The 25,161-nt window shown below is 60.2% G+C and overlaps 1 protein-coding gene across 7 annotated transcripts in view; it reads right to left on the minus strand.

Moving 5' to 3' along the window:
* Positions 1 to 2,370: 2,370 nt before the first annotated feature.
* OPA1 (OPA1 mitochondrial dynamin like GTPase) overlaps positions 2,371 to 25,161 on the minus strand; it is an 87,858-nt gene continuing 65,067 nt past the window's right edge. For 5 of the 7 annotated variants that reach the window (XM_081953980.1, XM_081953978.1, XM_081953979.1 and 2 more), the window contains 5 exons: positions 12,231 to 12,347; positions 11,350 to 11,443; positions 10,576 to 10,686; positions 4,877 to 4,956; positions 2,371 to 3,362 (listed from right to left, as the gene is read on the minus strand). In XM_081953980.1, the coding sequence (XP_081810106.1) occupies positions 4,889 to 4,956; positions 10,576 to 10,686; positions 11,350 to 11,443; positions 12,231 to 12,347 (390 nt within the window). In that variant the 3' untranslated portion in view covers positions 2,371 to 3,362; positions 4,877 to 4,888. The remainder of the gene's footprint in view (positions 3,363 to 4,876; positions 4,957 to 10,575; positions 10,687 to 11,349; positions 11,444 to 12,230; positions 12,348 to 25,161) is intronic. The other 2 variants (XM_081953976.1, XM_081953975.1) reach the window with 2 other exon arrangements.

Below are 25,161 nucleotides of genomic sequence, written 5' to 3' on the forward strand. Positions count from 1 at the left end.
GAAACAAAAGGCCGGAGGTGTCCCTGGGCCCCTGACAAGGCTGCCAACAAACAGGGCAGGAACGGGCACAAAGGGCTCCACCCCCCCCCCTTGGTCTGAATTAATTTACCTACCTCAGAGCCCATTCAGAGAGGCAGGCTGGGTGGGGGGAAACGTTGCTTTGGGGGTTGCCTGTTACAAGGCAAGATTGGACTGGCCTCCGCCCGCCCTTTGTTGCCGCATAATAGGCATAAAAATGAGGGGGGCATGCTGGGGGGGGGAAAGAACCCCCCCCCCCCCGCTCCGTGCATCAGGGACGGACCCAGAGCCTTTGCAAATGCAAAACGTCTTCCTGGCTTCCTGATGGCTGATGCGGGTGAGAGAGAGGAATTGGGGCTGGGGGAGGGAGGGGAGGAGCTTGTGTGTGTGTGTGTGTCGGGGTGGGTGGGTGGGTGTCAAATCCCGTTGGTCTTCCCCTAAAGACAGTTTGGGGCATGGATTAATTAACGGGCCACTCAGTAACATCCGGCAATTCCTGTATTAAAATAAAGTGCAGAATAATGAGGATAATTTTAATTCTCCTTTATGCCAAAGGTAGCCGGCCAACCTCTTCCAGGATGCTGGCTTGAGTAATTAAAAGAAAAAATGAGTTTCCACTTTGTCTCTTTCAAGCCCTGAGCATTTCCTTGTGCAACAACATCCCATTCTCCAAACACTGGGAAACAAACCCATTGAGAAGGGTCAAACTCTGGCATTTTCTCCTCACTCAGCACCAGGGATATAAGAGTGTCTATGGAGATTCTGTCAGAGAACATAGGATGATAATAGAGCTGGAAGGGACCCTGGAGGTCTTCTAGTCCAGCCCCCTTGCTCAAGCAGGAGGCTGCCCAGCCTCTTCTTAAAAACCTCCCTCCCTGGACGTCTGGAGGGAAGCTGTTCCATGGTTCAATAGTTCTCACTGTTAAGGAATTGCTCCTTAGTCCCAGGTTGCTTCTCTCCTTGATTAGTTTCCATCCGTTGCTTCTTGTCCTGCCCTCAGGGGCTTTTTTTCTCTAGACTGGCCATACACAATGCCTGCAACCGTTCTCCGTGTTATTGTCTCCAGGCCTTGAATCATCTCTGTTGCTCTTCTGTGCGCTTTTTCCAAAGTCTCCACATCTTCTTTGTACCGGGGCAACCAATACTGGATGCAGAATCCCAGGCGTGGCCTTGCTAAGGCTGCATAAAGCAGAAGGAATCCTTCCGCTGGTTTGGATTCAATGCCTCTGTTTATAGGGCCAAGGACTAAATCAGCCTTTCTGACTCGCCATCAGGTATCAGGGATAAGAAGAGTCTCCGCCATTCTCAGCCATCCAGGCCAGGGTTGCCTCAAAGGCGCTTTTTTTCCATAGGCCACTAGACTTCCTTGGGTTTTCCTTGAAGATGTTTCCCTGCTCACCCAAGAAGCTTCTTCCCTTCTGGAGAGTGGGGGAGGGGATGGGAGGATGAGTTCTAACGGTCAGAAATTCAAACAAAGGAAGCCCCGTGGCCTGTCTGGAAAAGCCCCTTTCAGACATCAGGATAGGAAAGGCCCCAGAAAAGCCCTCTCTTTGCGGGTGTGTGTGTGTGTGTGTGTGTGAGTAGAGACCTCCTCTTTGCAATCAGCCCCATGGAGGGTGGTGTGTGTGTGTGTGTGTGTGTGTGTGAGGCTCACAAAGACCATTCTGGGTTCTCCAGGGAGAGGGGAAAACATGCATGGAGGGGTTTCCCATTGGGGGAGGTGGAGGAAGGGAAGAGGATGAGAAGGGGGTCTCCTCTCATCCTACTCCCTCCCTCCACACCTTTTAGTTAAGGGCCGAGTATTTGCGTCTTTATATTATCTTATTTATATCATCTATAGGTTTTGTATACAGGTAGTTCTCACTTAGTGACTGTTCAAAGTTACAATAGCAGCACTGAAGACAGTGATTTATGACCATTTTTCAGACTTCTGACCACTGCATCATCCCCTTGCTCACGATTGGCAACTGACTCACGTTTATGACGCCTGCAGTGTCCCAGGATCACACGTCCTTCCCACAAGCAGAGTCCATGGGGAAGCCAGATTCACTTAACAACTGTGTTACTCATTTAACAACCGCAGTGATTCACTTAGCAAATGGCATCAACGCAAGAGGCGAGGGAGGCCCCTCTGCCCACGAGGACTGCAGGAAGAGCCCCCTGCGTATCCCTGGGGACCATGGGGGGGGGAGGATGGGGGCTGCCTCTGCCTCCCTCTCAAGGGCTCCCAGGCAGCCTGGAATTGCTGGGGTCCCCTCCCTCCTCACAAAGCCCCCAAGCCCACTCCCTGGGAGGAGGAAGGGGGGGGAAGGTAGAGAAACATCTCCACCCACTGCACATACAAGCCGAATATTCATTGCACAGATGCCAACATTTTATTTGAAGCTCCTTGGCTTACATGTAATGGAGAAGGGGGGGGAGAGGCGGCCATCTCCCTTCCGTTCACCCCACCCTCAAAATAAAAACAGAATTGCACAATCTGGACTCCCCCCCCCCCCACACACACACACAAGCAGCCACTTCAAGGACGCCATAAAAGTCCAGGTCTCCGTGATCTCCTCGGTTTCTGCTTCTCCCTCTGAGGAGCATCTATGAAGTGACCGTTTCCTTCTAAGAGCAGCCTTTCCTTCTGGAACGTTCCAGGAGGGTGCAAAGAGTTCCGCAGAGGGACGCTCACCATGCACTGCAGAGCAGGGCTTGGCCTCCCTGTAGCTTTTCCTTTTCCTACTGAAAAACAGAGGCCTGCAAATGAACTTGGGAAGGAAATATGGAACAGTCCTCCAGGCAGGCGGTTGTCCCCTTGAGCCCTTCGGCTTCTGGCCAGACTCGGCCCCCTCCTCTCCTGCCCTTCCCCTGCGGCAGAGCCTCCCCTCCTGCTCTGGGTCCAAGCCACCCAAGGACTTCACAGGCAGGGACTGGGAAGGCCTTCTAGGGAGTAACGGCTTAAAAGAAATGGGTGCTGGAGTCAGAAGCTCCGGGGACCCCCATTCGCAGGCCCAACATTGGGGGTGCCAAGAGAATAAACAGAATTTCAAAATGTCTGCAGCGATTCTCAGCCATGCAGGTCTTGGTTGCCTCAAAGGTGCTTTTTTCAGCAGGAAAACTGGACCATTGTTTTTCCTTCGAGGAGGAGGAGGAGGAAGAAAACGAAGAAGAAGAAGAAGAAGAAGAAGAAGAAGAAGAAGAAGAAGAAGAAGAAGAAGAAGAGGTGTCATCACTTCTGATCCCAGAATCTTCTTTGTTCCTGGCATCTGGCATTCATCCTCTCATCCAAGTTGAAGCTTCTCAGATGAGAAGCAAAACCTCTTCTTCTTCTTCCTTAGGAGGGAAAACAGTCCAGTTGCCTATTGAAAAAAAAAAACCTCCTTTGAGACAATAAAGAATAACAAAGTTAGGAGGGACTTTGGAGGTCTTCTAGTCCAACCCTCTGGTCAGGTAGGAGACCCTATGGCCGTCCAGTCTCTTCTTGAAAGCCTCCAGCGGCGGAGCTCCCACAACTTCTGAAGGCAACTTCCCTTCCACTGGCTAAGATTGTTCTCCCTGTCAGAAAATTCCTCCTTAGTTACCCAGGTTGCTTCTCTCCTTGACAACTTTCCATCCGTTGCTTCTTGTCCTGCCCTCAGGGGATTTGGAGAATAGCTTGATCCACCCTCTTACAATACAATAGCAAAGTTGGAAGGGACCTTGGAGGTCTTCTAGTCCAACCCCCGTCTAGGCAGGAAACCCTATACTGTTTCAGACAAATGGCTATCCAGCATCTTCTTAAAAACTTCCAGTTTGGGGGCATTCACAACTTCTGGGGCAACTTCTGTTCCACTGATTAATTGTTCTAACTGTCAGGAAGTTTCTCCTCACTTCTAAGTTGCTTCTCTCCTTAGATTAGTTTCCACCCATTGCTTCTTGTTCTACCCTCAGGTGCCTTGGAGAATAGCTTGACTCCCTCTTCTTTGGGGCAGCCCCTGAGATATTGGAACACTGCTGTCATGTCTCCCCTAGTCCTTCTTTCTCTTAAGCTAAACATACCCAGTTCCTGCAACCGTTCTTCATATGTTTTAGTCTCCAGTCCCCTAATCCTCTTTGTTGCTCTTCTCTGCACTCTTTCTAGAGTCTCCACATCTTTTCTACATCGTGGCGACCAGAACTGAATGCAGTATTCCAAGTGTGGCCTTACCAAGGCATTATAAAGTGGTATTAACACTTCACGTGATCTTGATTCTATCCCTCTGTTGATGCAGCCTAGAACTGTGTTGGCTTTTTTGGCAGCTGCTGCACACGGCTGGCTCCTATTTAAATGGTTGTCCACTAGGACTCCAAGATCCCTTTCACAGTTACTACTGTTGAGCAAGGTACCACCTATACTGTACCTGTGCATTCTGTTTTTCTTGCCTAAATGTAGAACCTTACTCTTTTCACCATTGAATTTCATTTTATTAGATAGTGCCCAATGTTCAAGTTTGTCAAGATCCTCCTGTATCTTAAGCCTCTCTTCTGGAGTGTTGGCTATTCCTGCCATCTTGGTGTCATCTGCAAATTTGATGAGTTCCCCATTTATTCCCTCATCCAAATCATTGATGAAGATGTTGAAGAGTACTGGGCCTAAGATGGAGCCTTGGGGTACTCTTCCCTGTGGCAACCCCTCAAATGCCGGAAGACTGTTGTCATGTCACCCCCCTCCTTTTTCTTCTTAAACTGGACATACCCAAATTGTGAATCTGTCTAGTTTAATGAAAAGAAATGAGGCAGAGTCTCAGAAGCTCCAAGGTCACACCCCCTCCCCCCAGCCAAGGAGGTGCCGGCTGTAGATGAGAACACCCATCTCTTGAGAAGACCAACTGAAGTCCCATCCAAGAAGCCTCACCTGGGGAAGCCGTCACTTCTCCTCTTGATGAAGGGCTTCGATGAAGACTTCAAGCTTCTCCTGGATCTCCCGGACTTTTTCTGAAAAAACCCCAAGTCCCTGCCTTTAGGCCCAGAGGAGGAAGTGGAGGGAGGCTGCGCAGGGTCTCCGATTCCCCCTCTGCCCCGTCCATTGTCAGGGGGTGAACTGTAGGCAATGTGGCTCATCCAGGGGTGCTCCCTGACCTACTTCCTCCCACCTGCTTCTTCCTAGGACAGGGGTCCCCAAACCTGGCTACTTTAAGTTGGAGGTTGTTGATCAGATGAACTGGACAGAAAGCTGGGAAGGCCTTAAATTTGGGACACCCGAATTTCATTTAGTAGAGTTTTCATTTAAATGTATCATTTTAGTAAATGCTAAATAGCAATGGGAAAAAAAGCTTGCACAATTGTGTTCGATAGCGTGTATTAGTTATTTTCCTTTCCTGAAACTCCCAGAAGTGCAATTCAAACACATGCAAATTGAGGGGGGCTTCAAGGAAGGGTGTGTGAGCAAAATCCTGCCCCCGCAGCAGTGAAGCCGGGCCCCCTATCAGCCATCTCCAAAAGGTTCCCCCCTCCCCCCACTGCTTCTCCAGTAGGCAGGGTGTGCCAAAGGCCTTGAACTGGGAGCAAGTGGGGGATCAGCTCCCCAGGAAAGCAATGGGCCTTACCCATCAAAACGCAGAAGGGCAACCCCCAGATGGCCCTGAGAGGAGACTTGGGACCCCTCTGGCAGGGAGGGTGCCAGGGCCCAGGATTGCTGGTTTGGGCAGCAGAGCCGCTGAGAAAAGGAGCCATCCTCCTCCCCCGTCTCCCTGGCAGACCTCAGCCCGGCGCAAGACCTGAGGCAGGCTCAGGGCATATTCTGGAACTGGGAGGCAGCGAGGGGCCCAGCTGGCGAGAGGCACCCGCTGTCCCTGGCCTGGTTTCCTCGGAGGGCCCCTGAGCTGCACCAGTCTGGATTCTGTGCCAACCCGGAGCCCTTTTCCTGCTTTGCCAGTCCTGCCTATCTTGATTGTGATTGCCTTCGTTTGCTGCCCACCTTGTCACAAGGCAACCCCCTCCCCCCCCTGCTCCAGAGGTGGGGGAAGGACATCAGACAAGGCCCCTTGGGGGGAGGGAGGGAGAGAGAGAGAGGAACACCCGGGGTCTCCCAACACCTGTTAAACAATCCCCCCCTCCCCCAGAGCCCCCCCCCCGTCCCAGCCGCAAGAATCGTGCTTCCGCAGCAGCAGCAGCAGGACGGGGCTGCCGGGCTGTTTGCAGAAGAGATGAGCTGGCCCCGTGCCCCTTCTCCCCAGCCCCTCATCTGGCCATGAATATGCCCCTAATCTTTCCGCCCCACATCCCCCCCCCACTCTGCCTCGGCCATTCAGCGGCTTCAAGAGGCCCCTTCATCTCTGCAGACGCTTTGTCCCCACGTGAAGCCCCCTCGTCCTCCTCCGTGGGCCGCTCGTCTCCTTGGCCTTAATCCCCTGATCCGGGGCTCAGCAACAGGCTAATTGATCTGTAATGGGGGCCTGAGCACACAGGGTGAACACAGGGAGAGCCAGCCACGAGGGGGGCTCAGCTCAAGATGGGAAGGAGCCTTCAAGGCCAACCGCCCAGGAGCAGCTGGGGGAACCACCCGGGCCTTGCAAAATGCAGCCGTGGGCACCTCCGCCCTAAGAACCAACCCACCAGAATAGAGCGGGAAGGGACCTTGGAGATCTTCTAGTCCAACCCCCTCCAGCAGGAGACCCTGTGGCTGTCCAGTCTCTTCTTTAAAACCTCCGGTGATGGAAGCACCCACAACCTCTGGAGGCCAGCAGTTCCACTGGTTAATTGTCCTCACTGTCAGGAAATTTCTCCCTAGTTCTAGGTTTCTTCTCTCCTTGATTTAGTCTCCATCCGTTGCTTCTTCTCCTGCCTTCTGGCGCTTTGGAGAATAATTTGGCCCCCTCTTCTTTGGGGCAGCCCCTCAAATACCGGAAGACTTGCTATCATGTGTCCCCCCCCGGTCCTTCTTTTCTGGCCAGACCCAAAACCTGCAACTGTCGCATGATTTCCTCTCCAGGCCTTGGACCCCCCCCAGCTGCTCTTCTCGGCACTTTTTCCAAGCCACGGAAGGGCTGCGGGGTTTAGCCAAGGCTGCTTGGGACGAAGGTCCCAGGGGGTCCCCCTTCTTCACAGCCCAGGGGAAAAGGCCAAAGCAGGAGGGAAGCCACCCAGGTCGCCCTTGGGCAGGCAGAACGGACCATCCATCACTGGCCGGGACAGATTGATGGGCGCCCCCCTCCCCGCCCTGCCCTCCAAGGCTGGGAACCAGATGGGGAGTGAATGGGGCAGCCGGTGGGTCAAGGCGAGGCAGGCAGGGCCGCCTGTCAGAGGCGTTTGTGCTGCCAGCAGAGAAAGGGATCAAGACAGGAACAGGGCGGCCAGGCAGGGCCTGGGGGTGGGGGGCTTTCTCGGTTGGGCTACAAAGGCCGGCCCTGTTCGCTGTCCCCCCGTGGGGGGGGGGAGAGAAAGAAGGAAGGGCTTGTCCGGCCTCTGCCACCGCCTGGGGTTCCCCGAGAGGCTGAGAGGGAGACGGGGAATTCTTCCCCCATTCGCTCATCGTGGCAAGGAAGGCCCGGGACAAAAGCAGCCAGAGAGAGAGAGAGAGGCCCTTGAGTGGGACGGGGAGCCGTTCAGGAAGAGTCACCCCCTTAATCAGGGCGAGGGGGGCACCCGGGGGAGGCTGGCACCGCTTGCGCTGGCTGGCATCCCTCACTGGCGGCCACTCCAGGGCCCCCTCGCCAGCCCCTGGGAGGGAAAGCACCTGATGCCAAGCTGAAGCAAAGGCTTCCTGGGGATTTCCCCCCTCGGGGAGCGGGGAAAATCACGGGCAACCCCTGGAACACGGGGGTCGGGGGTTGGCCTCCTCCCCACGGGCCTCTGTCCTGCTGCCTTTCAGGCACCTGGCCAAAATCCCCCGGGAAGAGGGTCTCGGCCAGGACAGGCTCCCACCAACGGGTGGACTCCAGGCTGATGGGAATTCAGAGGCTTGGCAACTGACTCGTGACGGCTGCCATGTCCCAGCGTCACCTGATTCACTTAAAATCCGTGTAACTCACTTAACAACTGCAGCGATTCACAACAACTGTGGCTAGGAAGGTCATAAAATGGGGCAAAACTCACTCAACGCCTGTCTCGCCTAGCCACAGAAATCTTGGGGTCCGTTGTGGTCCACCCCTACCTGATCAATGTGCAGGAGAGGAGGGTGAACCCCCCCTGTCAATCAACAGCCTCCCCTTTCCACTCCTCTCTTCAAAACGCTTCCCGCCTCTTCAGCCCCTGGCAGCCCCGCCCGACCACCCCCGGGCAGAGGTTGGGATCTCTGTGGGGTGACTTTTCCAAGGGGGCTGGATCAGGGACGAAGCAGGGCTTCTTCTTTGCATCCTTCTCACAAGCCCCCCTCCCCCCCTGCTTTAAGGGGGGCAAAGCTCTTGAGTAGAGGCCGAGGCCAGCCTTGCTCAGGAGGGAGGACCCCACCCCTTCCTCTGTAGGCAGGCAGCCATCGGATGCTGGAGCTCAGCTGCCGGAAGCCTCACTCGATCCTGAAGGGAGGAAGCCCCCCTTCTCCCCCAAGACCCCTGAGAAGGAGCACATTGGGGCCTGGCTCAGGGTCAGCCAAGGAGTCCAGCACTCAACTGGGAGGGGAGGGGGCTTCCCAGGGGCCTGTTGATTCCCCCCCCCCCAAATGGCAGCCCTGAATGCCCCCCCTCCATTTCACCTGGGACTGGCAAAGCTTCTGGGGGGGAGGCTGTGGGTCAGAGAGAGAAGTGGAGGGAGGCTAAGGGGGTGAGCCCACAAGAGGAGCCCAGAAATCCCTGCCCACTGCCTGGTTGATGCCAGGGGGGGAGTGCCACTTTCTGTCCACATCAGCCGGCTGGAGTGCCCCTCACCTGCCCCAGCTGCTCCCTCCACAGCTCCAGCCCCCAGAGTGGCAGAGGGACAACTCCCGCCCCCCCGAACTGGCTCCCAAAGGCTACCAGGCAATGGGGCTGAGGGGCTCCTGCTTGGGGGGGGGGGGTCGCAACCAGCCCCTTTCCTCTCCCCCTCCAGGGCTGTCCTAATCCCTCCTGCGGTTAGAGATCAGCTTCAACAAGTAGGAAGCTGAGAGGGAGGGAGGGAATTCCACCGCCCTCCCCCTCCCCTGGGAGGGAGGGGTGTGTGTGTGTGTGTGTGTGTGTGTGTGTGTGTGTGTGTGTGTGTGGAAGTAAGTGGAACCTCGCTGCTGCCGGTTCCAACCCCGATTCCCCGGGAGGAGCAGCTCTGCAGGCCCAGATGGACAAACTGGACCAGAACTGGGAGGGTGGGGGGACAGAGCAACCGCAGGTAGGAAAGACCACCCACCCACAATGCCAAGACGGGGGTGGTGGTGAGAAGGCTCTGCTTTGAATGGGCTGCTGCTTTGCGCTGACCGCTCTCCTGTCCACAGGTCAGTCGGGGCCACTGCTGCCCGGTGGGGCTAAACTGACTCTTGGCAGGGCCCAAAAGGGTTGCTGGACTCCCCCCTTCCACAGCTGAGGGGCTCCAGCACAGGGGGACGGAGGCGCCGTGGTCTCTGCTCAAGACGCCCAGGGAGACTCGCTCTTCTTCCCAGGGGAATTCCCTCTCTGTCGGGGGGGGGGGGGGGGGCTTTTCTCTACCGCTTCACCCTCCTGGAAGAGAGGCCCAAGGGGGGGCCCTGGCAGGATCCGTGGGGGGGGGGAGGTAGCAGCACAAAGGCCTGCCTCCTTGGGGGGAGGGGCAGCACCTGCCGAGCCGAGGGGCCTTGGGGGAGGGGGCAAGACCCCGGCTGAAAAGCCCCCCTCGGCCTCAGGCAGGCCCCGACAGGTGAGGGTCTTGGTGGGCCAGGAAAGGCTCCTCCTGCAGGAATTCAGCTGGAGGGTCTCCAGCACTCAAAAGGCGGCTCTGCTCAGCAGCTCCCCACCCCCCACCCCGGAAGCCCCCCAGCCCTTGGCCTGGCAGGGCAGGAAGCTGGCTGCTGCCCTCCCCCCCCCCCCCTGGAAAGTATCTGCCTTTCTTTTGGGGGAGGGGAAAACACAACAGCCCCTCTGGCAGCCCAGGGACTTCCCACCCGCTTTCGCCTGCCTGCAGGAGGGGCCCATGGGGAGGATCCGGTCCGAAGGTGGCCCATGCAGGCAGCCCCTCCTGCCCTGGGTGTTTCCAAGGAGGAGCAGCAGCAGCCCTGGAGCAAATCAAGGAGACCCCCACCCACCCCCACCCGACAGGGCAAGCCTCTGCTGATGAACAGAGAGCAAAGCCCCCCCCCCCTCTAGCCCTGACGGCTGGCTTCCTCTGAAGCGTCCAGAAGGAAAGCACCCAGCTAAGAAAGCAGCAAGGACCCCCCCCTCTCCCCCCATTGTCCTCTCCTTCCTCTTCCTCCTCCTCCCCTTTGCAAGCCCTCCTGCCTTCTAGCTCTGATGAAGTTATGAAAGTGCCCCAAGGGCCCCACAGCAACCCCCTCCCCCTGGATGAGCCACAGGGGGCAGCCGCACCGTAAGGCCTTGCCTGGGCGGGGGCTCAGGGAAAGCGGGGACCCCCGGGGGCACCCAGGAGATCCACTGAGGGGCCTCCTGGGGCTTTTAGCCAGGCAAAGCCCAATCCCCACACAAGGACCCCCCCCCTGGCCTGAGGGGGGGGGATACTCACTGAGGTCCTCGGCCAGCTGCACCCGCTTCCCCGTCAGGAGCGCCATCTTCTTGCCAGAGTCCTCCGCAAAGTCCTCCAGCACCTCCTTGACGTTTTTCTCCAGGCGCCTCACTGCAGGGAGGGGGGGAGGGAGGGAGGGGCTCCCTTTGAGCACAAGGGGACTCTGTGGAACATCCCCCCCTCCCCTCCCCAGAGGCCTTGGGCTGGGCTCCCTCTCTGGAGCTCCTCCCTCCTGGGGCCCCGCTTGTCCCAAAGGGGCTTTTTCCAAGAGAGTTTCTTATCCTTTCCTTTGAAGAGGTTTCGCTTCTCCCCCAAGCAGCTTCTTCAGCTCTGACATCCAGGTCTGGGTGGAGATGCGAAAGGTCTTCAAGGGAAACCCAAAGCCCCCTTCAAAGCCTTGTGGGCGGTGGGCGTTTCGGGCGGAGGGCAGAGGGGCTCAGAAGGGAGGGAGAGGAGGGGAGGGAACCGGGGCAGCCAGAGCCCCCCCACCCCCCCGAGGGCCCTGGCATCCAAGGGCCTCCGACCTTGGCCGCTTTAAGGAATCCTGGGAGTTGAAGTCCAGAAGTCTCAAAGTTGCCAAGGCCGGAGCCCCCTGTGCTGGGGAGGGTGGCCTTCAGCCTTCAGGGCTCAGCACCCGGCAGGAGTGGAGGCAGCGATGCCAGGCAACCTCTGGGAAGGGCAGATTTCCCAGCGCCTGGAGGGGCAAGGCTGGGCCTCCCACGTCCCTCCCCCCTGCAGCCCCCCCCCGAGAGAGAGGAAGGGCGGGGCCCCTACCTTCAGTGTTGGCCAGCTGCTGCCGGAGGGTGTTGGCGGTGATGGCCAGCATGCGCTGGATGCGCCAGAAGAGAACCACGTCGTTGCACTCCAGCTGGAGGACCAGAAGGAGAACCACAGCGGGTTAGGGACCCAGAAGCTGCTCGTTGTGTTTGGGGCGGGGGGCCCAGCCCAGCCGGTGAACGCAGTGTGGGGCAGGAGGCCGGGAGATCAGTCAAGGCAGCCGCCAGAGGATTTCCCCCCCCCCCCAAAGTCTCCAAGGGACCCTGCTGGAGGGAAGCTCCGGGCCCCTCTTCCAGCTCTCCTCCCACAGGGCCCGTTTCCTTTCTCCGTCTGTACAGACAGGATAGCAACAGGGCACCCAGGAGGGTTACAACACAGCCACAAACCCCACAGGAAGGAGAGGAGGGAGGCCAGCCCAGGACCCTTCCAGCCACCCCAGGGGGGGACGTGACTGAGCCCCGGAGCTCCTCTCTACCGACTGCAGGGGCCCCTGGGGCTCCCTGAGCTGGGCAGTTTCCTTGCAGGCGTCACACGGATGAGGTTCCCTAGTTGGGTCACGGGACGTCTGCAAGGAAAGCCCCAGGGGACCCTCAGTTCAGCCCCGAGACGGCAAGGATTCTCCTTTGCTGGGGGGGCTCCCCGGGGTCTGCAGGCAGCCGGGGGGGTCCTCTCCCTGCCCTAGAAGCGTGGAAGAAGGCTGCCCCCCTTCTGAGCTCCAAGAGGGTTTAGCCCAGACAAGAACAGCCGGAGCCAGATGTTCACTGCAAGGCTGCCACCTAGTGCAACACCACAAGAGTGCCATCCCCCTTGGAGCAGATCCTGGCTGGGCAGGAGGAGAGCCCCCCCCCTCCCCCCAAAAGGTGGCTTCCCCAGCTGACCTCGGAGTCCACAAAGTGCCTCTGGTAGTAGTAGAAGCCCCTCCGGCAGAGGTTGCAGTGGCCCAGGGCGGTTTTCAGGAAGTGCTGCCGGTAGACCTGGTGCCAAGTGTCCTTGATCTGGGAGCAGAGAGGCAGCCGGGTCAGTTGGATCCCCTGGGACCCCCCCCCCCCTGGGCACAAGGCATGGGTAGGATTGGTTCCTATTCCCCTTGGAGGCCCTTGTGGAATACCCTTCCTCTGCCCTGGGACACCCCCCCCCCCCCGGACACAAGGCATGGGTAGGATGGTTCCTATTCCCCTTGGAGGCCCTTGTGGAATACCCTTCCTCTGCCCTGGGACCCCCCCCCCCCCTGGGCACAAGGCATGGGTAGGATTGGTTCCTATTCCCCTTGGAGGCCCTTGTGGAATACCCTTCCTCTGCCCTGGGACACCCCCCCCCCTGGGCACAAGGCATGGGTAGGATTGGTTCCTATTCCCCTTGGAGGCCCTTGTGGAATACCCTTCCTCTGCCCTGGGACCCCCCCCCCCCTGGGCACAAGGCATGGGTAGGATTGGTTCCTATTCCCCTTGGAGGCCCTTGTGGAATACCCTTCCTCTGCCCTGGGACACCCCCCCCCCCCCCCGGACACAAGGCATGGGTAGGATTGGTTCCTATTCCCCTTGGAGGCCCTTGTGGAATACCCTTCCTCTGCCCTGGGACCCCCCCCCCCCCCGGGCACAAGGCATGGGTAGGATTGGTTCCTATTCCCCTTGGAGGCCCTTGTGGAATACCCTTCCTCTGCCCTGGGACCCTCCCACCCCCCTGGGCACAAGACATGGGTAGGATTGGTTCCTATTCCCCTTGGAGGCCCTTGTGGAATACCCTTCCTCTGCCCTGGGACCCCCCCCCCCTCCCTGGGCACAAGGCATGGGTAGGATTGGTTCCTATTCCCCTTGGAGGCCCTTGTGGAATACCCTTCCTCTGCCCTGGGACCCCCCCCCCCCTGGGCACAAGGCATGGGTAGGATGGTTCCTATTCCCCTTGGAGGCCCTTGTGGAATACCCTTCCTCTGCCCTGGGACCCCCCCCCCCTCCCTGGGCACAAGGCATGGGTAGGATTGGTTCCTATTCCCCTTGGAGGCCCTTGTGGAATACCCTTCCTCTGCCCTGGGACCCTCCCCCCCTCTGGGCACAAGGCATGGGTAGGATTGGTTCCTATTCCCCTTGCAGGCCCTTGTGGAATACCCTTCCTCTGCCCTGGGACCCTACCCCCCCCCTGGGCACAAGGCATGGGTAGGATGGTTCCTATTCCCCTTGGAGGCCCTTGTGGAATACCCTTCCTCTGCCCTGGGACCCCCCCCCCCCCTGGGCACAAGGCATGGGTAGGATTGGTTCCTATTCCCCTTGGAGGCCCTTGTGGAATACCCTTCCTCTGCCCTGGGACCCCCCCCCCCTGGGCACAAGGCATGTGTAGGATGGTTCCTATTCCCCTTGGAGGCCCTTGTGGAATACCCTTCCTCTGCCCTGGGACCCTCCCCCCCCTGGGCACAAGGCATGGGTAGGATTGGTTCCTATTCCCCTTGGAGGCCCTTGTGGAATACCCTTCCTCTGCCCTGGGACCCTCCCCCCCCTGGGCACAAGGCATGGGTAGGATTGGTTCCTATTCCCCTTGGAGGCCCTTGTGGAATACCCTTCCTCTGCCCTGGGACCCCCCCCCCCCCTGGGCACAAGGCATGGGTAGGATGGTTCCTATTCCCCTTGGAGGCCCTTGTGGAATACCCTTCCTCTGCCCTGGGACCCCCCCCCCCCCCTGGGCACAAGGCATGGGTAGGATTGGTTCCTATTCCCCTTGGAGGCCCTTGTGGAATACCCTTCCTCTGCCCTGGGACCCTCCCCCCCCTGGGCACAAGGCATGGGTAGGATTGGTTCCTATTCCCCTTGGAGGCCCTTGTGGAATACCCTTCCTCTGCCCTGGGACCCCCCCCCCCTGGGCACAAGGCATGGGTAGGATTGGTTCCTATTCCCCTTGGAGGCCCTTGTGGAATACCCTTCCTCTGCCCTGGGACCCTCCCCCCCCCTGGGCACAAGGCATGGGTAGGATTGGTTCCTATTCCCCTTGGAGGCCCTTGTGGAATACCCTTCCTCTGCCCTGGGACCCTCCCACCCCCCTGGGCACAAGGCATGGGTAGGATTGGTTCCTATTCCCCTTGGAGGCCCTTGTGGAATACCCTTCCTCTGCCCTGGGACCCCCCCCCCTCCCTGGGCACAAGGCATGGGTAGGATTGGTTCCTATTCCCCTTTGAGGCCCTTGTGGAATACCCTTCCTCTGCCCTGGGACCCTCCCACCCCCCTGGGCACAAGGCATGGGTAGGATTGGTTCCTATTCCCCTTGGAGGCCCTTGTGGAATACCCTTCCTCTGCCCTGGGACCCCCCCCCCCTCCCTGGGCACAAGGCATGGGTAGGATTGGTTCCTATTCCCCTTGGAGGCCCTTGTGGAATACCCTTCCTCTGCCCTGGGACCCCCCCCCTGGGCACAAGGCATGGGTAGGATTGGTTCCTATTCCCCTTGGAGGCCCTTGTGGAATACCCTTCCTCTGCCCTGGGACCCCCCCCCCTCCCTGGGCACAAGGCATGGGTAGGATTGGTTCCTATTCCCCTTGGAGGCCCTTGTGGAATACCCTTCCTCTGCCCTGGGACCCCCCCTCCCTGGACACAAGGCATGGGTAGGATTGGTTCCTATTCCCCTTGGAGGCCCTTGTGGAATACCCTTCCTCTGCCCTGGGACCCCCCCCCCCTCCCTGGGCACAAGGCATGGGTAGGATTGGTTCCTATTCCCCTTGGAGGCCCTTGTGGAATACCCTTCCTCTGCCCTGGGACCCCCCCCCCCCCGGGCACAAGGCATGGGTAGGATGGTTCCTATTCCCCTTGGAGGCCCTTGTGGAATACCCTTCCTCTGCCCTGGGACCCTCCCCCCCCCCCCTCTGGGCACAAGGCATGGGTAGGATTGGTTCCTATTCCCCTTGGAGGCCCTTGTGGAATACCCTTCCTCTGCCCTGGGACCCCCCCTCCCTGGACACAAGGCATGGGTAGGATTGGTTCCTATTCCCCTTGGAGGCCCTTGTGGAATACCCTTCCTCTGCCCTGGGACCCCCCCCCCCCCCTGGACACAAGGCATGGGTAGGATTGGTTCCTATTCCCCTTGGAGGCCCTTGTGGAATACCCTTCCTCTGCCCTGGGACCCCCCCCCTCCCTGGGCACAAGGCATGGGTAGGATTGGTTCCTATTCCCCTTGGAGGCCCTTGTGGAATACCCTTCCTCTGCCCTGGGACCCCCCCCCCCCCCGGGCACAAGGCATGGGTAGGATGGTTCCTATTCCCCTTGGAGGCCCTTGTGGAATACCCTTCCTCTGCCCTGGGACACCCCCCCCCCCTGGACACAAGGCATGGGTAGGATTGGTTCCTATTCCCCTTGGAGGCCCTTGTGGAATACCCTTCCTCTGCCCTGGGACCCCCCCCCCCCCCTGGGCACAAGGCATGGGTAGGATTGGTTCTTATTCCCCTTGGAGGCCCTTGTGGAATACCCTTCCTCTGCCCTGGGACCCCCCCCCCTGGGCACAAGGCATGGGTAGGATGGTTCCTATTCCCCTTGGAGGCCCTTGTGGAATACGCTTCCTCTGCCCTGGGACCCCCCCCCCCCCTGGACACAAGGCATGGGTAGGATTGGTTCCTATTCCCCTTGGAGGCCCTTGTGGAATACCCTTCCTCTGCCCTGGGACCCCCCCCCCCTGGGCACAAGGCATGGGTAGGATGGTTCCTATTCCCCTTGGAGGCCCTTGTGGAATACCCTTCCTCTGCCCTGGGACACCCCCCCTCCCTGGGCACAAGGCATGGGTAGGATTGGTTCCTATTCCCCTTGGAGGCCCTTGTGGAATACCCTTCCTCTGCCCTGGGACCCCCCCCCCCTGGGCACAAGGCATGGGTAGGATTGGTTCCTATTCCCCTTGGAGGCCCTTGTGGAATACCCTTCCTCTGCCCTGGGACCCTCCCCCCCTCCCTGGGCACAAGGCATGGGTAGGATTGGTTCCTATTCCCCTTGGAGGCCCTTGTGGAATACCCTTCCTCTGCCCTGGGACCCCCCCCCCCTGGGCACAAGGCATGGGTAGGATTGGTTCCTATTCCCCTTGGAGGCCCTTGTGGAATACCCTTCCTCTGCCCTGGGACCCCCCCCCCCTCCCTGGGCACAAGGCATGGGTAGGATTGGTTCCTATTCCCCTTGGAGGCCCTTGTGGAATACCCTTCCTCTGCCCTGGGACCCCCCCCCCCCCCTCTGGGCACAAGGCATGGGTAGGATGGTTCCTATTCCCCTTGGAGGCCCTTGTGGAATACCCTTCCTCTGCCCTGGGACCCCCCCCCCCTCCCTGGGCACAAGGCATGGGTAGGATTGGTTCCTATTCCCCTTGGAGGCCCTTGTGGAATACCCTTCCTCTGCCCTGGGACCCCCCCCCCTCCCTGGGCACAAGGCATGGGTAGGATGGTTCCTATTCCCCTTGGAGGCCCTTGTGGAATACCCTTCCTCTGCCCTGGGACCCCCCCCCCCTCCCTGGGCACAAGGCATGGGTAGGATTGGTTCCTATTCCCCTTGGAGGCCCTTGTGGAATACCCTTCCTCTGCCCTGGGACCCCCCCCCCTCCCTGGGCACAAGGCATGGGTAGGATTGGTTCCTATTCCCCTTGGAGGCCCTTGTGGAATACCCTTCCTCTGCCCTGGGACCCTCCCCCCCCTAGACACAAGGCATGGGTAGGATGGTTCCTATTCCCCTTGGAGGCCCTTGTGGAATACCCTTCCTCTGCCCTGGGACCCCCCCCCCTCCCTGGGCACAAGGCATGGGTAGGATTGGTTCCTATTCCCCTTGGAGGCCCTTGTGGAATACCCTTCCTCTGCCCTGGGACCCCCCCCCCCCCCCCGGGCACAAGGCATGGGTAGGATGGTTCCTATTCCCCTTGGAGGCCCTTGTGGAATACCCTTCCTCTGCCCTGGGACCCCCCCCCCTCCCTGGGCACAAGGCATGGGTAGGATTGGTTCCTATTCCCCTTGGAGGCCCTTGTGGAATACCCTTCCTCTGCCCTGGGACCCCCCCCCCCCCGGGCACAAGGCATGGGTAGGATTGGTTCCTATTCCCCTTGGAGGCCCTTGTGGAATACCCTTCCTCTGCCCTGGGACACCCCCCCCCCTGGACACAAGGCATGGGTAGGATTGGTTCCTATTCCCCTTGGAGGCCCTTGTGGAATACCCTTCCTCTGCCCTGGGACCCCCCCCCCCCCTGGGCACAAGGCATGGGTAGGATTGGTTCCTATTCCCCTTGGAGGCCCTTGTGGAATACCCTTCCTCTGCCCTGGGACCCCCCCCCCTGGGCACAAGGCATGGGAAGGATGGTTCCTATTCCCCTTGGAGGCCCTTGTGGAATACGCTTCCTCTGCCCTGGGACCCCCCCCCCCCCTGGACACAAGGCATGGGTAGGATTGGTTCCTATTCCCCTTGGAGGCCCTTGTGGAATACCCTTCCTCTGCCCTGGGACACCCCCCCTCCCTGGGCACAAGGCATGGGTAGGATTGGTTCCTATTCCCCTTGGAGGCCCTTGTGGAATACCCTTCCTCTGCCCTGGGACCCCCCCCCTGGGCACAAGGCATGGGTAGGATTGGTTCCTATTCCCCTTGGAGGCCCTTGTGGAATACCCTTCCTCTGCCCTGGGACCCCCCCCCCCTCCCTGGGCACAAGGCATGGGTAGGATTGGTTCCTATTCCCCTTGGAGGCCCTTGTGGAATACCCTTCCTCTGCCCTGGGACCCCCCCCCTGGGCACAAGGCATGGGTAGGATTGGTTCCTATTCCCCTTGGAGGCCCTTGTGGAATACCCTTCCTCTGCCCTGGGACCCCCCCCCCTCCCTGGGCACAAGGCATGGGTAGGATTGGTTCCTATTCCCCTTGGAGGCCCTTGTGGAATACCCTTCCTCTGCCCTGGGACCCCCCCTCCCTGGACACAAGGCATGGGTAGGATTGGTTCCTATTCCCCTTGGAGGCCCTTGTGGAATACCCTTCCTCTGCCCTGGGACCCCCCCCCCTCCCTGGGCACAAGGCATGGGTAGGATTGGTTCCTATTCCCCTTGGAGGCCCTTGTGGAATACCCTTCCTCTGCCCTGGGACCCCCCCCCCCCCGGGCACAAGGCATGGGTAGGATGGTTCCTATTCCCCTTGGAGGCCCTTGTGGAATACCCTTCCTCTGCCCTGGGACCCTCCCCCCCCCCTCTGGGCACAAGGCATGGGTAGGATTGGTTCCTATTCCCCTTGGAGGCCCTTGTGGAATACCCTTCCTCTGCCCTGGGACCCCCCCTCCCTGGACACAAGGCATGGGTAGGATTGGTTCCTATTCCCCTTGGAGGCCCTTGTGGAATACCCTTCCTCTGCCCTGGGACCCCCCCCCCCCCCCTGGACACAAGGCATGGGTAGGATTGGTTCCTATTCCCCTTGGAGGCCCTTGTGGAATACCCTTCCTCTGCCCTGGGACCCCCCCCCCTCCCTGGGCACAAGGCATGGGTAGGATTGGTTCCTATTCCCCTTGGAGGCCCTTGTGGAATACCCTTCCTCTGCCCTGGGACCCCCCCCCCCCCCCGGGCACAAGGCATGGGTAGGATGGTTCCTATTCCCCTTGGAGGCCCTTGTGGAATACCCTTCCTCTGCCCTGGGACACCCCCCCCCCCTGGACACAAGGCATGGGTAGGATTGGTTCCTATTCCCCTTGGAGGCCCTTGTGGAATACCCTTCCTCTGCCCTGGGACCCCCCCCCCCCCTGGGCACAAGGCATGGGTAGGATTGGTTCTTATTCCCCTTGGAGGCCCTTGTGGAATACCCTTCCTCTGCCCTGGGACCCCCCCCCCTGGGCACAAGGCATGGGTAGGATGGTTCCTATTCCCCTTGGAGGCCCTTGTGGAATACGCTTCCTCTGCCCTGGGACCCCCCCCCCCCCTGGACACAAGGCATGGGTAGGATTGGTTCCTATTCCCCTTGGAGGCCCTTGTGGAATACCCTTCCTCTGCCCTGGGACCCCCCCCCCCTGGGCACAAGGCATGGGTAGGATGGTTCCTATTCCCCTTGGAGGCCCTTGTGGAATACCCTTCCTCTGCCCTGGGACACCCCCCCTCCCTGGGCACAAGGCATGGGTAGGATTGGTTCCTATTCCCCTTGGAGGCCCTTGTGGAATACCCTTCCTCTGCCCTGGGACCCCCCCCCCCTGGGCACAAGGCATGGGTAGGATTGGTTCCTATTCCCCTTGGAGGCCCTTGTGGAATACCCTTCCTCTGCCCTGGGACCCTCCCCCCCTCCCTGGGCACAAGGCATGGGTAGGATTGGTTCCTATTCCCCTTGGAGGCCCTTGTGGAATACCCTTCCTCTGCCCTGGGACCCCCCCCCCCCTGGGCACAAGGCATGGGTAGGATTGGTTCCTATTCCCCTTGGAGGCCCTTGTGGAATACCCTTCCTCTGCCCTGGGACCCCCCCCCCCTCCCTGGGCACAAGGCATGGGTAGGATTGGTTCCTATTCCCCTTGGAGGCCCTTGTGGAATACCCTTCCTCTGCCCTGGGACCCCCCCCCCCCTCTGGGCACAAGGCATGGGTAGGATGGTTCCTATTCCCCTTGGAGGCCCTTGTGGAATACCCTTCCTCTGCCCTGGGACCCCCCCCCCCTCCCTGGGCACAAGGCATGGGTAGGATTGGTTCCTATTCCCCTTGGAGGCCCTTGTGGAATACCCTTCCTCTGCCCTGGGACCCCCCCCCCCTCCCTGGGCACAAGGCATGGGTAGGATGGTTCCTATTCCCCTTGGAGGCCCTTGTGGAATACCCTTCCTCTGCCCTGGGACCCCCCCCCCCTCCCTGGGCACAAGGCATGGGTAGGATTGGTTCCTATTCCCCTTGGAGGCCCTTGTGGAATACCCTTCCTCTGCCCTGGGACCCCCCCCCCTCCCTGGGCACAAGGCATGGGTAGGATTGGTTCCTATTCCCCTTGGAGGCCCTTGTGGAATACCCTTCCTCTGCCCTGGGACCCTCCCCCCCCTAGACACAAGGCATGGGTAGGATGGTTCCTATTCCCCTTGGAGGCCCTTGTGGAATACCCTTCCTCTGCCCTGGGACCCCCCCCCCTCCCTGGGCACAAGGCATGGGTAGGATTGGTTCCTATTCCCCTTGGAGGCCCTTGTGGAATACCCTTCCTCTGCCCTGGGACCCCCCCCCCCCCCCGGGCACAAGGCATGGGTAGGATGGTTCCTATTCCCCTTGGAGGCCCTTGTGGAATACCCTTCCTCTGCCCTGGGACCCCCCCCCCTCCCTGGGCACAAGGCATGGGTAGGATTGGTTCCTATTCCCCTTGGAGGCCCTTGTGGAATACCCTTCCTCTGCCCTGGGACCCCCCCCCCCCCCGGGCACAAGGCATGGGTAGGATGGTTCCTATTCCCCTTGGAGGCCCTTGTGGAATACCCTTCCTCTGCCCTGGGACACCCCCCCCCTGGACACAAGGCATGGGTAGGATTGGTTCCTATTCCCCTTGGAGGCCCTTGTGGAATACCCTTCCTCTGCCCTGGGACCCCCCCCCCCCTGGGCACAAGGCATGGGTAGGATTGGTTCCTATTCCCCTTGGAGGCCCTTGTGGAATACCCTTCCTCTGCCCTGGGACCCCCCCCCCCTGGGCACAAGGCATGGGAAGGATGGTTCCTATTCCCCTTGGAGGCCCTTGTGGAATACGCTTCCTCTGCCCTGGGACCCCCCCCCCCCCTGGACACAAGGCATGGGTAGGATTGGTTCCTATTCCCCTTGGAGGCCCTTGTGGAATACCCTTCCTCTGCCCTGGGACCCCCCCCCCCCTGGGCACAAGGCATGGGTAGGATGGTTCCTATTCCCCTTGGAGGCCCTTGTGGAATACCCTTCCTCTGCCCTGGGACACCCCCCCTCCCTGGGCACAAGGCATGGGTAGGATTGGTTCCTATTCCCCTTGGAGGCCCTTGTGGAATACCCTTCCTCTGCCCTGGGACCCCCCCCCCCCTGGGCACAAGGCATGGGTAGGATTGGTTCCTATTCCCCTTGGAGGCCCTTGTGGAATACCCTTCCTCTGCCCTGGGACCCTCCCCCCCTCCCTGGGCACAAGGCATGGGTAGGATTGGTTCCTATTCCCCTTGGAGGCCCTTGTGGAATACCCTTCCTCTGCCCTGGGACCCCCCCCCCCCCTGGGCACAAGGCATGGGTAGGATTGGTTCCTATTCCCCTTGGAGGCCCTTGTGGAATACCCTTCCTCTGCCCTGGGACCCCCCCCCCCTCCCTGGGCACAAGGCATGGGTAGGATTGGTTCCTATTCCCCTTGGAGGCCCTTGTGGAATACCCTTCCTCTGCCCTGGGACCCCCCCCCCCCCTCTGGGCACAAGGCATGGGTAGGATTGGTTCCTATTCCCCTTGGAGGCCCTTGTGGAATACCCTTCCTCTGCCCTGGGACCCCCCCCCCTCCCTGGGCACAAGGCATGGGTAGGATTGGTTCCTATTCCCCTTGGAGGCCCTTGTGGAATACCCTTCCTCTGCCCTGGGACCCCCCCCCCTCCCTGGGCACAAGGCATGGGTAGGATGGTTCCTATTCCCCTTGGAGGCCCTTGTGGAATACCCTTCCTCTGCCCTGGGACCCCCCCCCCTCCCTGGGCACAAGGCATGGGTAGGATTGGTTCCTATTCCCCTTGGAGGCCCTTGTGGAATACCCTTCCTCTGCCCTGGGACCCTCCCCCCCTCCCTGGGCACAAGGCATGGGTAGGATTGGTTCCTATTCCCCTTGGAGGCCCTTGTGGAATACCCTTCCTCTGCCCTGGGACCCTCCCCCCCCTGGGCACAAGGCATGGGTAGGATTGGTTCCTATTCCCCTTGGAGGCCCTTGTGGAATACCCTTCCTCTGCCCTGGGACCCCCCCCCCCTGGGCACAAGGCATGGGTAGGATTGGTTCCTATTCCCCTTGGAGGCCCTTGTGGGTAGGATTGGTTCCTATTCCCCTTGGAGGCCCTTGTGGAATACCCTTCCTCTGCCCTGGGACCCTCCCCCCCCTGGGCACAAGGCATGGGTAGGATGTTCCCCTGGGACCCTCCCCCCCCCTGGGCACAAGGCATGGGTAGGATTGGTTCCTATTCCCCTTGGAGGCCCTTGTGGAATACCCTTCCTCTGCCCTGGGACCCCCCCCCCCCCCTGGGCACAAGGCATGGGTAGGATTGGTTCCTATTCCCCTTGGAGGCCCTTGTGGAATACCCTTCCTCTGCCCTGGGACCCCCCCCCCCCTGGGCACAAGGCATGGGTAGGATTGGTTCCTATTCCCCTTGGAGGCCCTTGTGGAATACCCTTCCTCTGCCCTGGGACCCCCCCCCTGGGCACAAGGCATGGGTAGGATGGTTCCTATTCCCCTTGGAGGCCCTTGTGGAATACCCTTCCTCTGCCCTGGGACCCCTCCCCCCCCTCTGGGCACAAGGCATGGGTAGGATTGGTTCCTATTCCCCTTGGAGGCCCTTGTGGAATACCCTTCCTCTGCCCTGGGACCCCCCCCCCCCTGGGCACAAGGCATGGGTAGGATTGGTTCCTATTCCCCTTGGAGGCCCTTGTGGAATACCCTTCCTCTGCCCTGGGACCCCCCCCCCTGGGCACAAGGCATGGGTAGGATGGTTCCTATTCCCCTTGGAGGCCCTTGTGGAATACCCTTCCTCTGCCCTGGGACCCTCCCACCCCCCTGGGCACAAGGCATGGGTAGGATTGGTTCCTATTCCCCTTAATTACGGTATTCCCTTGGAGGCCCTTGTGGAATACCCTTCCTCTGCCCTGGACCCCCCCCCCTGGGCACAAGGCATGGGTAGGATGGTTCCTATTCCCCTTGGAGGCCCTTGTGGAATACCCTTCCTCTGCCCTGGGACCCCCCCCCCCTGGGCACAAGGCATGGGTAGGATTGGTTCCTATTCCCCTTGGAGGCCCTTGTGGAATACCCTTCCTCTGCCCTGGGACCCCCCCCCCCTCCCTGGGCACAAGGCATGGGTAGGATTGGTTCCTATTCCCCTTGGAGGCCCTTGTGGAATACCCTTCCTCTGCCCTGGGACCCCCCCCCCCCGGGCACAAGGCATGGGTAGGATTGGTTCCTATTCCCCTTGGAGGCCCTTGTGGAATACCCTTCCTCTGCCCTGGACCCCCCCCCCTCCCTGGGCACAAGGCATGGGTAGGATTGGTTCCTATTCCCCTTGGAGGCCCTTGTGGAATACCCTTCCTCTGCCCTGGGACCCCCCCCCCCCTGGGCACAAGGCATGGGTAGGATGGTTCCTATTTCCCCTTGGAGGCCCTTGTGGAATACCCTTCCTCTGCCCTGGGACCCTCCCCCCCCGGACACAAGGCATGGGTAGGATGGTTCCTATTCCCCTTGGAGGCCCTTGTGGAATACCCTTCCTCTGCCCTGGGACCCCCCCCCCCCCCCGGACACAAGGCATGGGTAGGATTGGTTCCTATTCCCCTTGGAGGCCCTTGTGGAATACCCTTCCTCTGCCCTGGGACCCCCCCCCCTCCCTGGGCACAAGGCATGGGTAGGATTGGTTCCTATTCCCCTTGGAGGCCCTTGTGGAATACCCTTCCTCTGCCCTGGGACCCTCCCCCCCCGGACACAAGGCATGGGTAGGATGGTTCCTATTCCCCTTGGAGGCCCTTGTGGAATACCCTTCCTCTGCCCTGGGACCCCCCCCCCCCCCGGACACAAGGCATGGGTAGGATGGTTCCTATTCCCCTTGGAGGCCCTTGTGGAATACCCTTCCTCTGCCCTGGGACCCCCCCCCCCCCCGGACACAAGGCATGGGTAGGATGGTTCCTATTCCCCTTGGAGGCCCTTGTGGAATACCCTTCCTCTGCCCTGGGACCCCCCCCCCCCCCGGGCACAAGGCATGGGTAGGATTGGTTTCCTATTCCCCTTGGAGGCCCTTGTGGAATACCCTTCCTCTGCCCTGGGACTCCCCCCCCCTGGGCACAAGGCATGGGTAGGATTGGTTCTTATTCCCCTTGGAGGCCCTTGTGGAATACCCTTCCTCTGCCCTGGGGACCCCCCCCCCCCGGGCACAAGGCATGGGTAGGATTGGTTCCTATTCCCCTTGGAGGCCCTTGTGGAATACCCTTCCTCTGCCCTGGGACCCCCCCCCCCTGGGCACAAGGCATGGGTAGGATTGGTTCCTATTCCCCTTGGAGGCCCTTGTGGAATACCCTTCCTCTGCCCTGGGACCCCCTCCCCCCCCCCGGGCACAAGGCATGGGTAGGATTGGTTCCTATTCCCCTTGGAGGCCCTTGTGGAATACCCTTCCTCTGCCCTGGGACCCTGCCACCCCCTGGGCACAAGGCATGGGTAGGATTGGTTTCCTATTCCCCTTGGAGGCCCTTGTGGAATACCCTTCCTCTGCCCTGGGACACCCCCCCTCCCTGGGCACAAGGCATGGGTAGGATTGGTTCCTATTCCCCTTGGAGGCCTTGTGGAATACCCTTCCTCTGCCCTGGGACCACCCCCCCCCCCCCCGGGCACAAGGCATGGGTAGGATGGTTCCTATTCCCCTTGGAGGCCCTTGTGGAATACCCTTCCTCTGCCCTGGGACCCCCCCCCCCCCCGGGCACAAGGCATGGGTAGGATTGGTTCCTATTCCCCTTGGAGGCCCTTGTGGAATACCCTTCCTCTGCCCTGGGACCCCCCCCCCCTGGCACAAGGCATGGGTAGGATTGGTTCCTATTCCCCTTGGAGGCCCTTGTGGAATACCCTTCCTCTGCCCTGGGAACCCCCCCCCCCTGGGCACAAGGCATGGGTAGGATGGTTCCTATTCCCCTTGGAGGCCCTTGTGGAATACCCTTCCTCTGCCCTGGGACCCCCCCCTCCCTGGGCAC

The sequence above is a fragment of the Natrix helvetica genome (genome assembly GCF_964273705.1).
Source record: "Natrix helvetica genome assembly, chromosome: 5".
Taxonomy (NCBI): Eukaryota; Metazoa; Chordata; class Lepidosauria; order Squamata; family Natricidae; genus Natrix; species Natrix helvetica.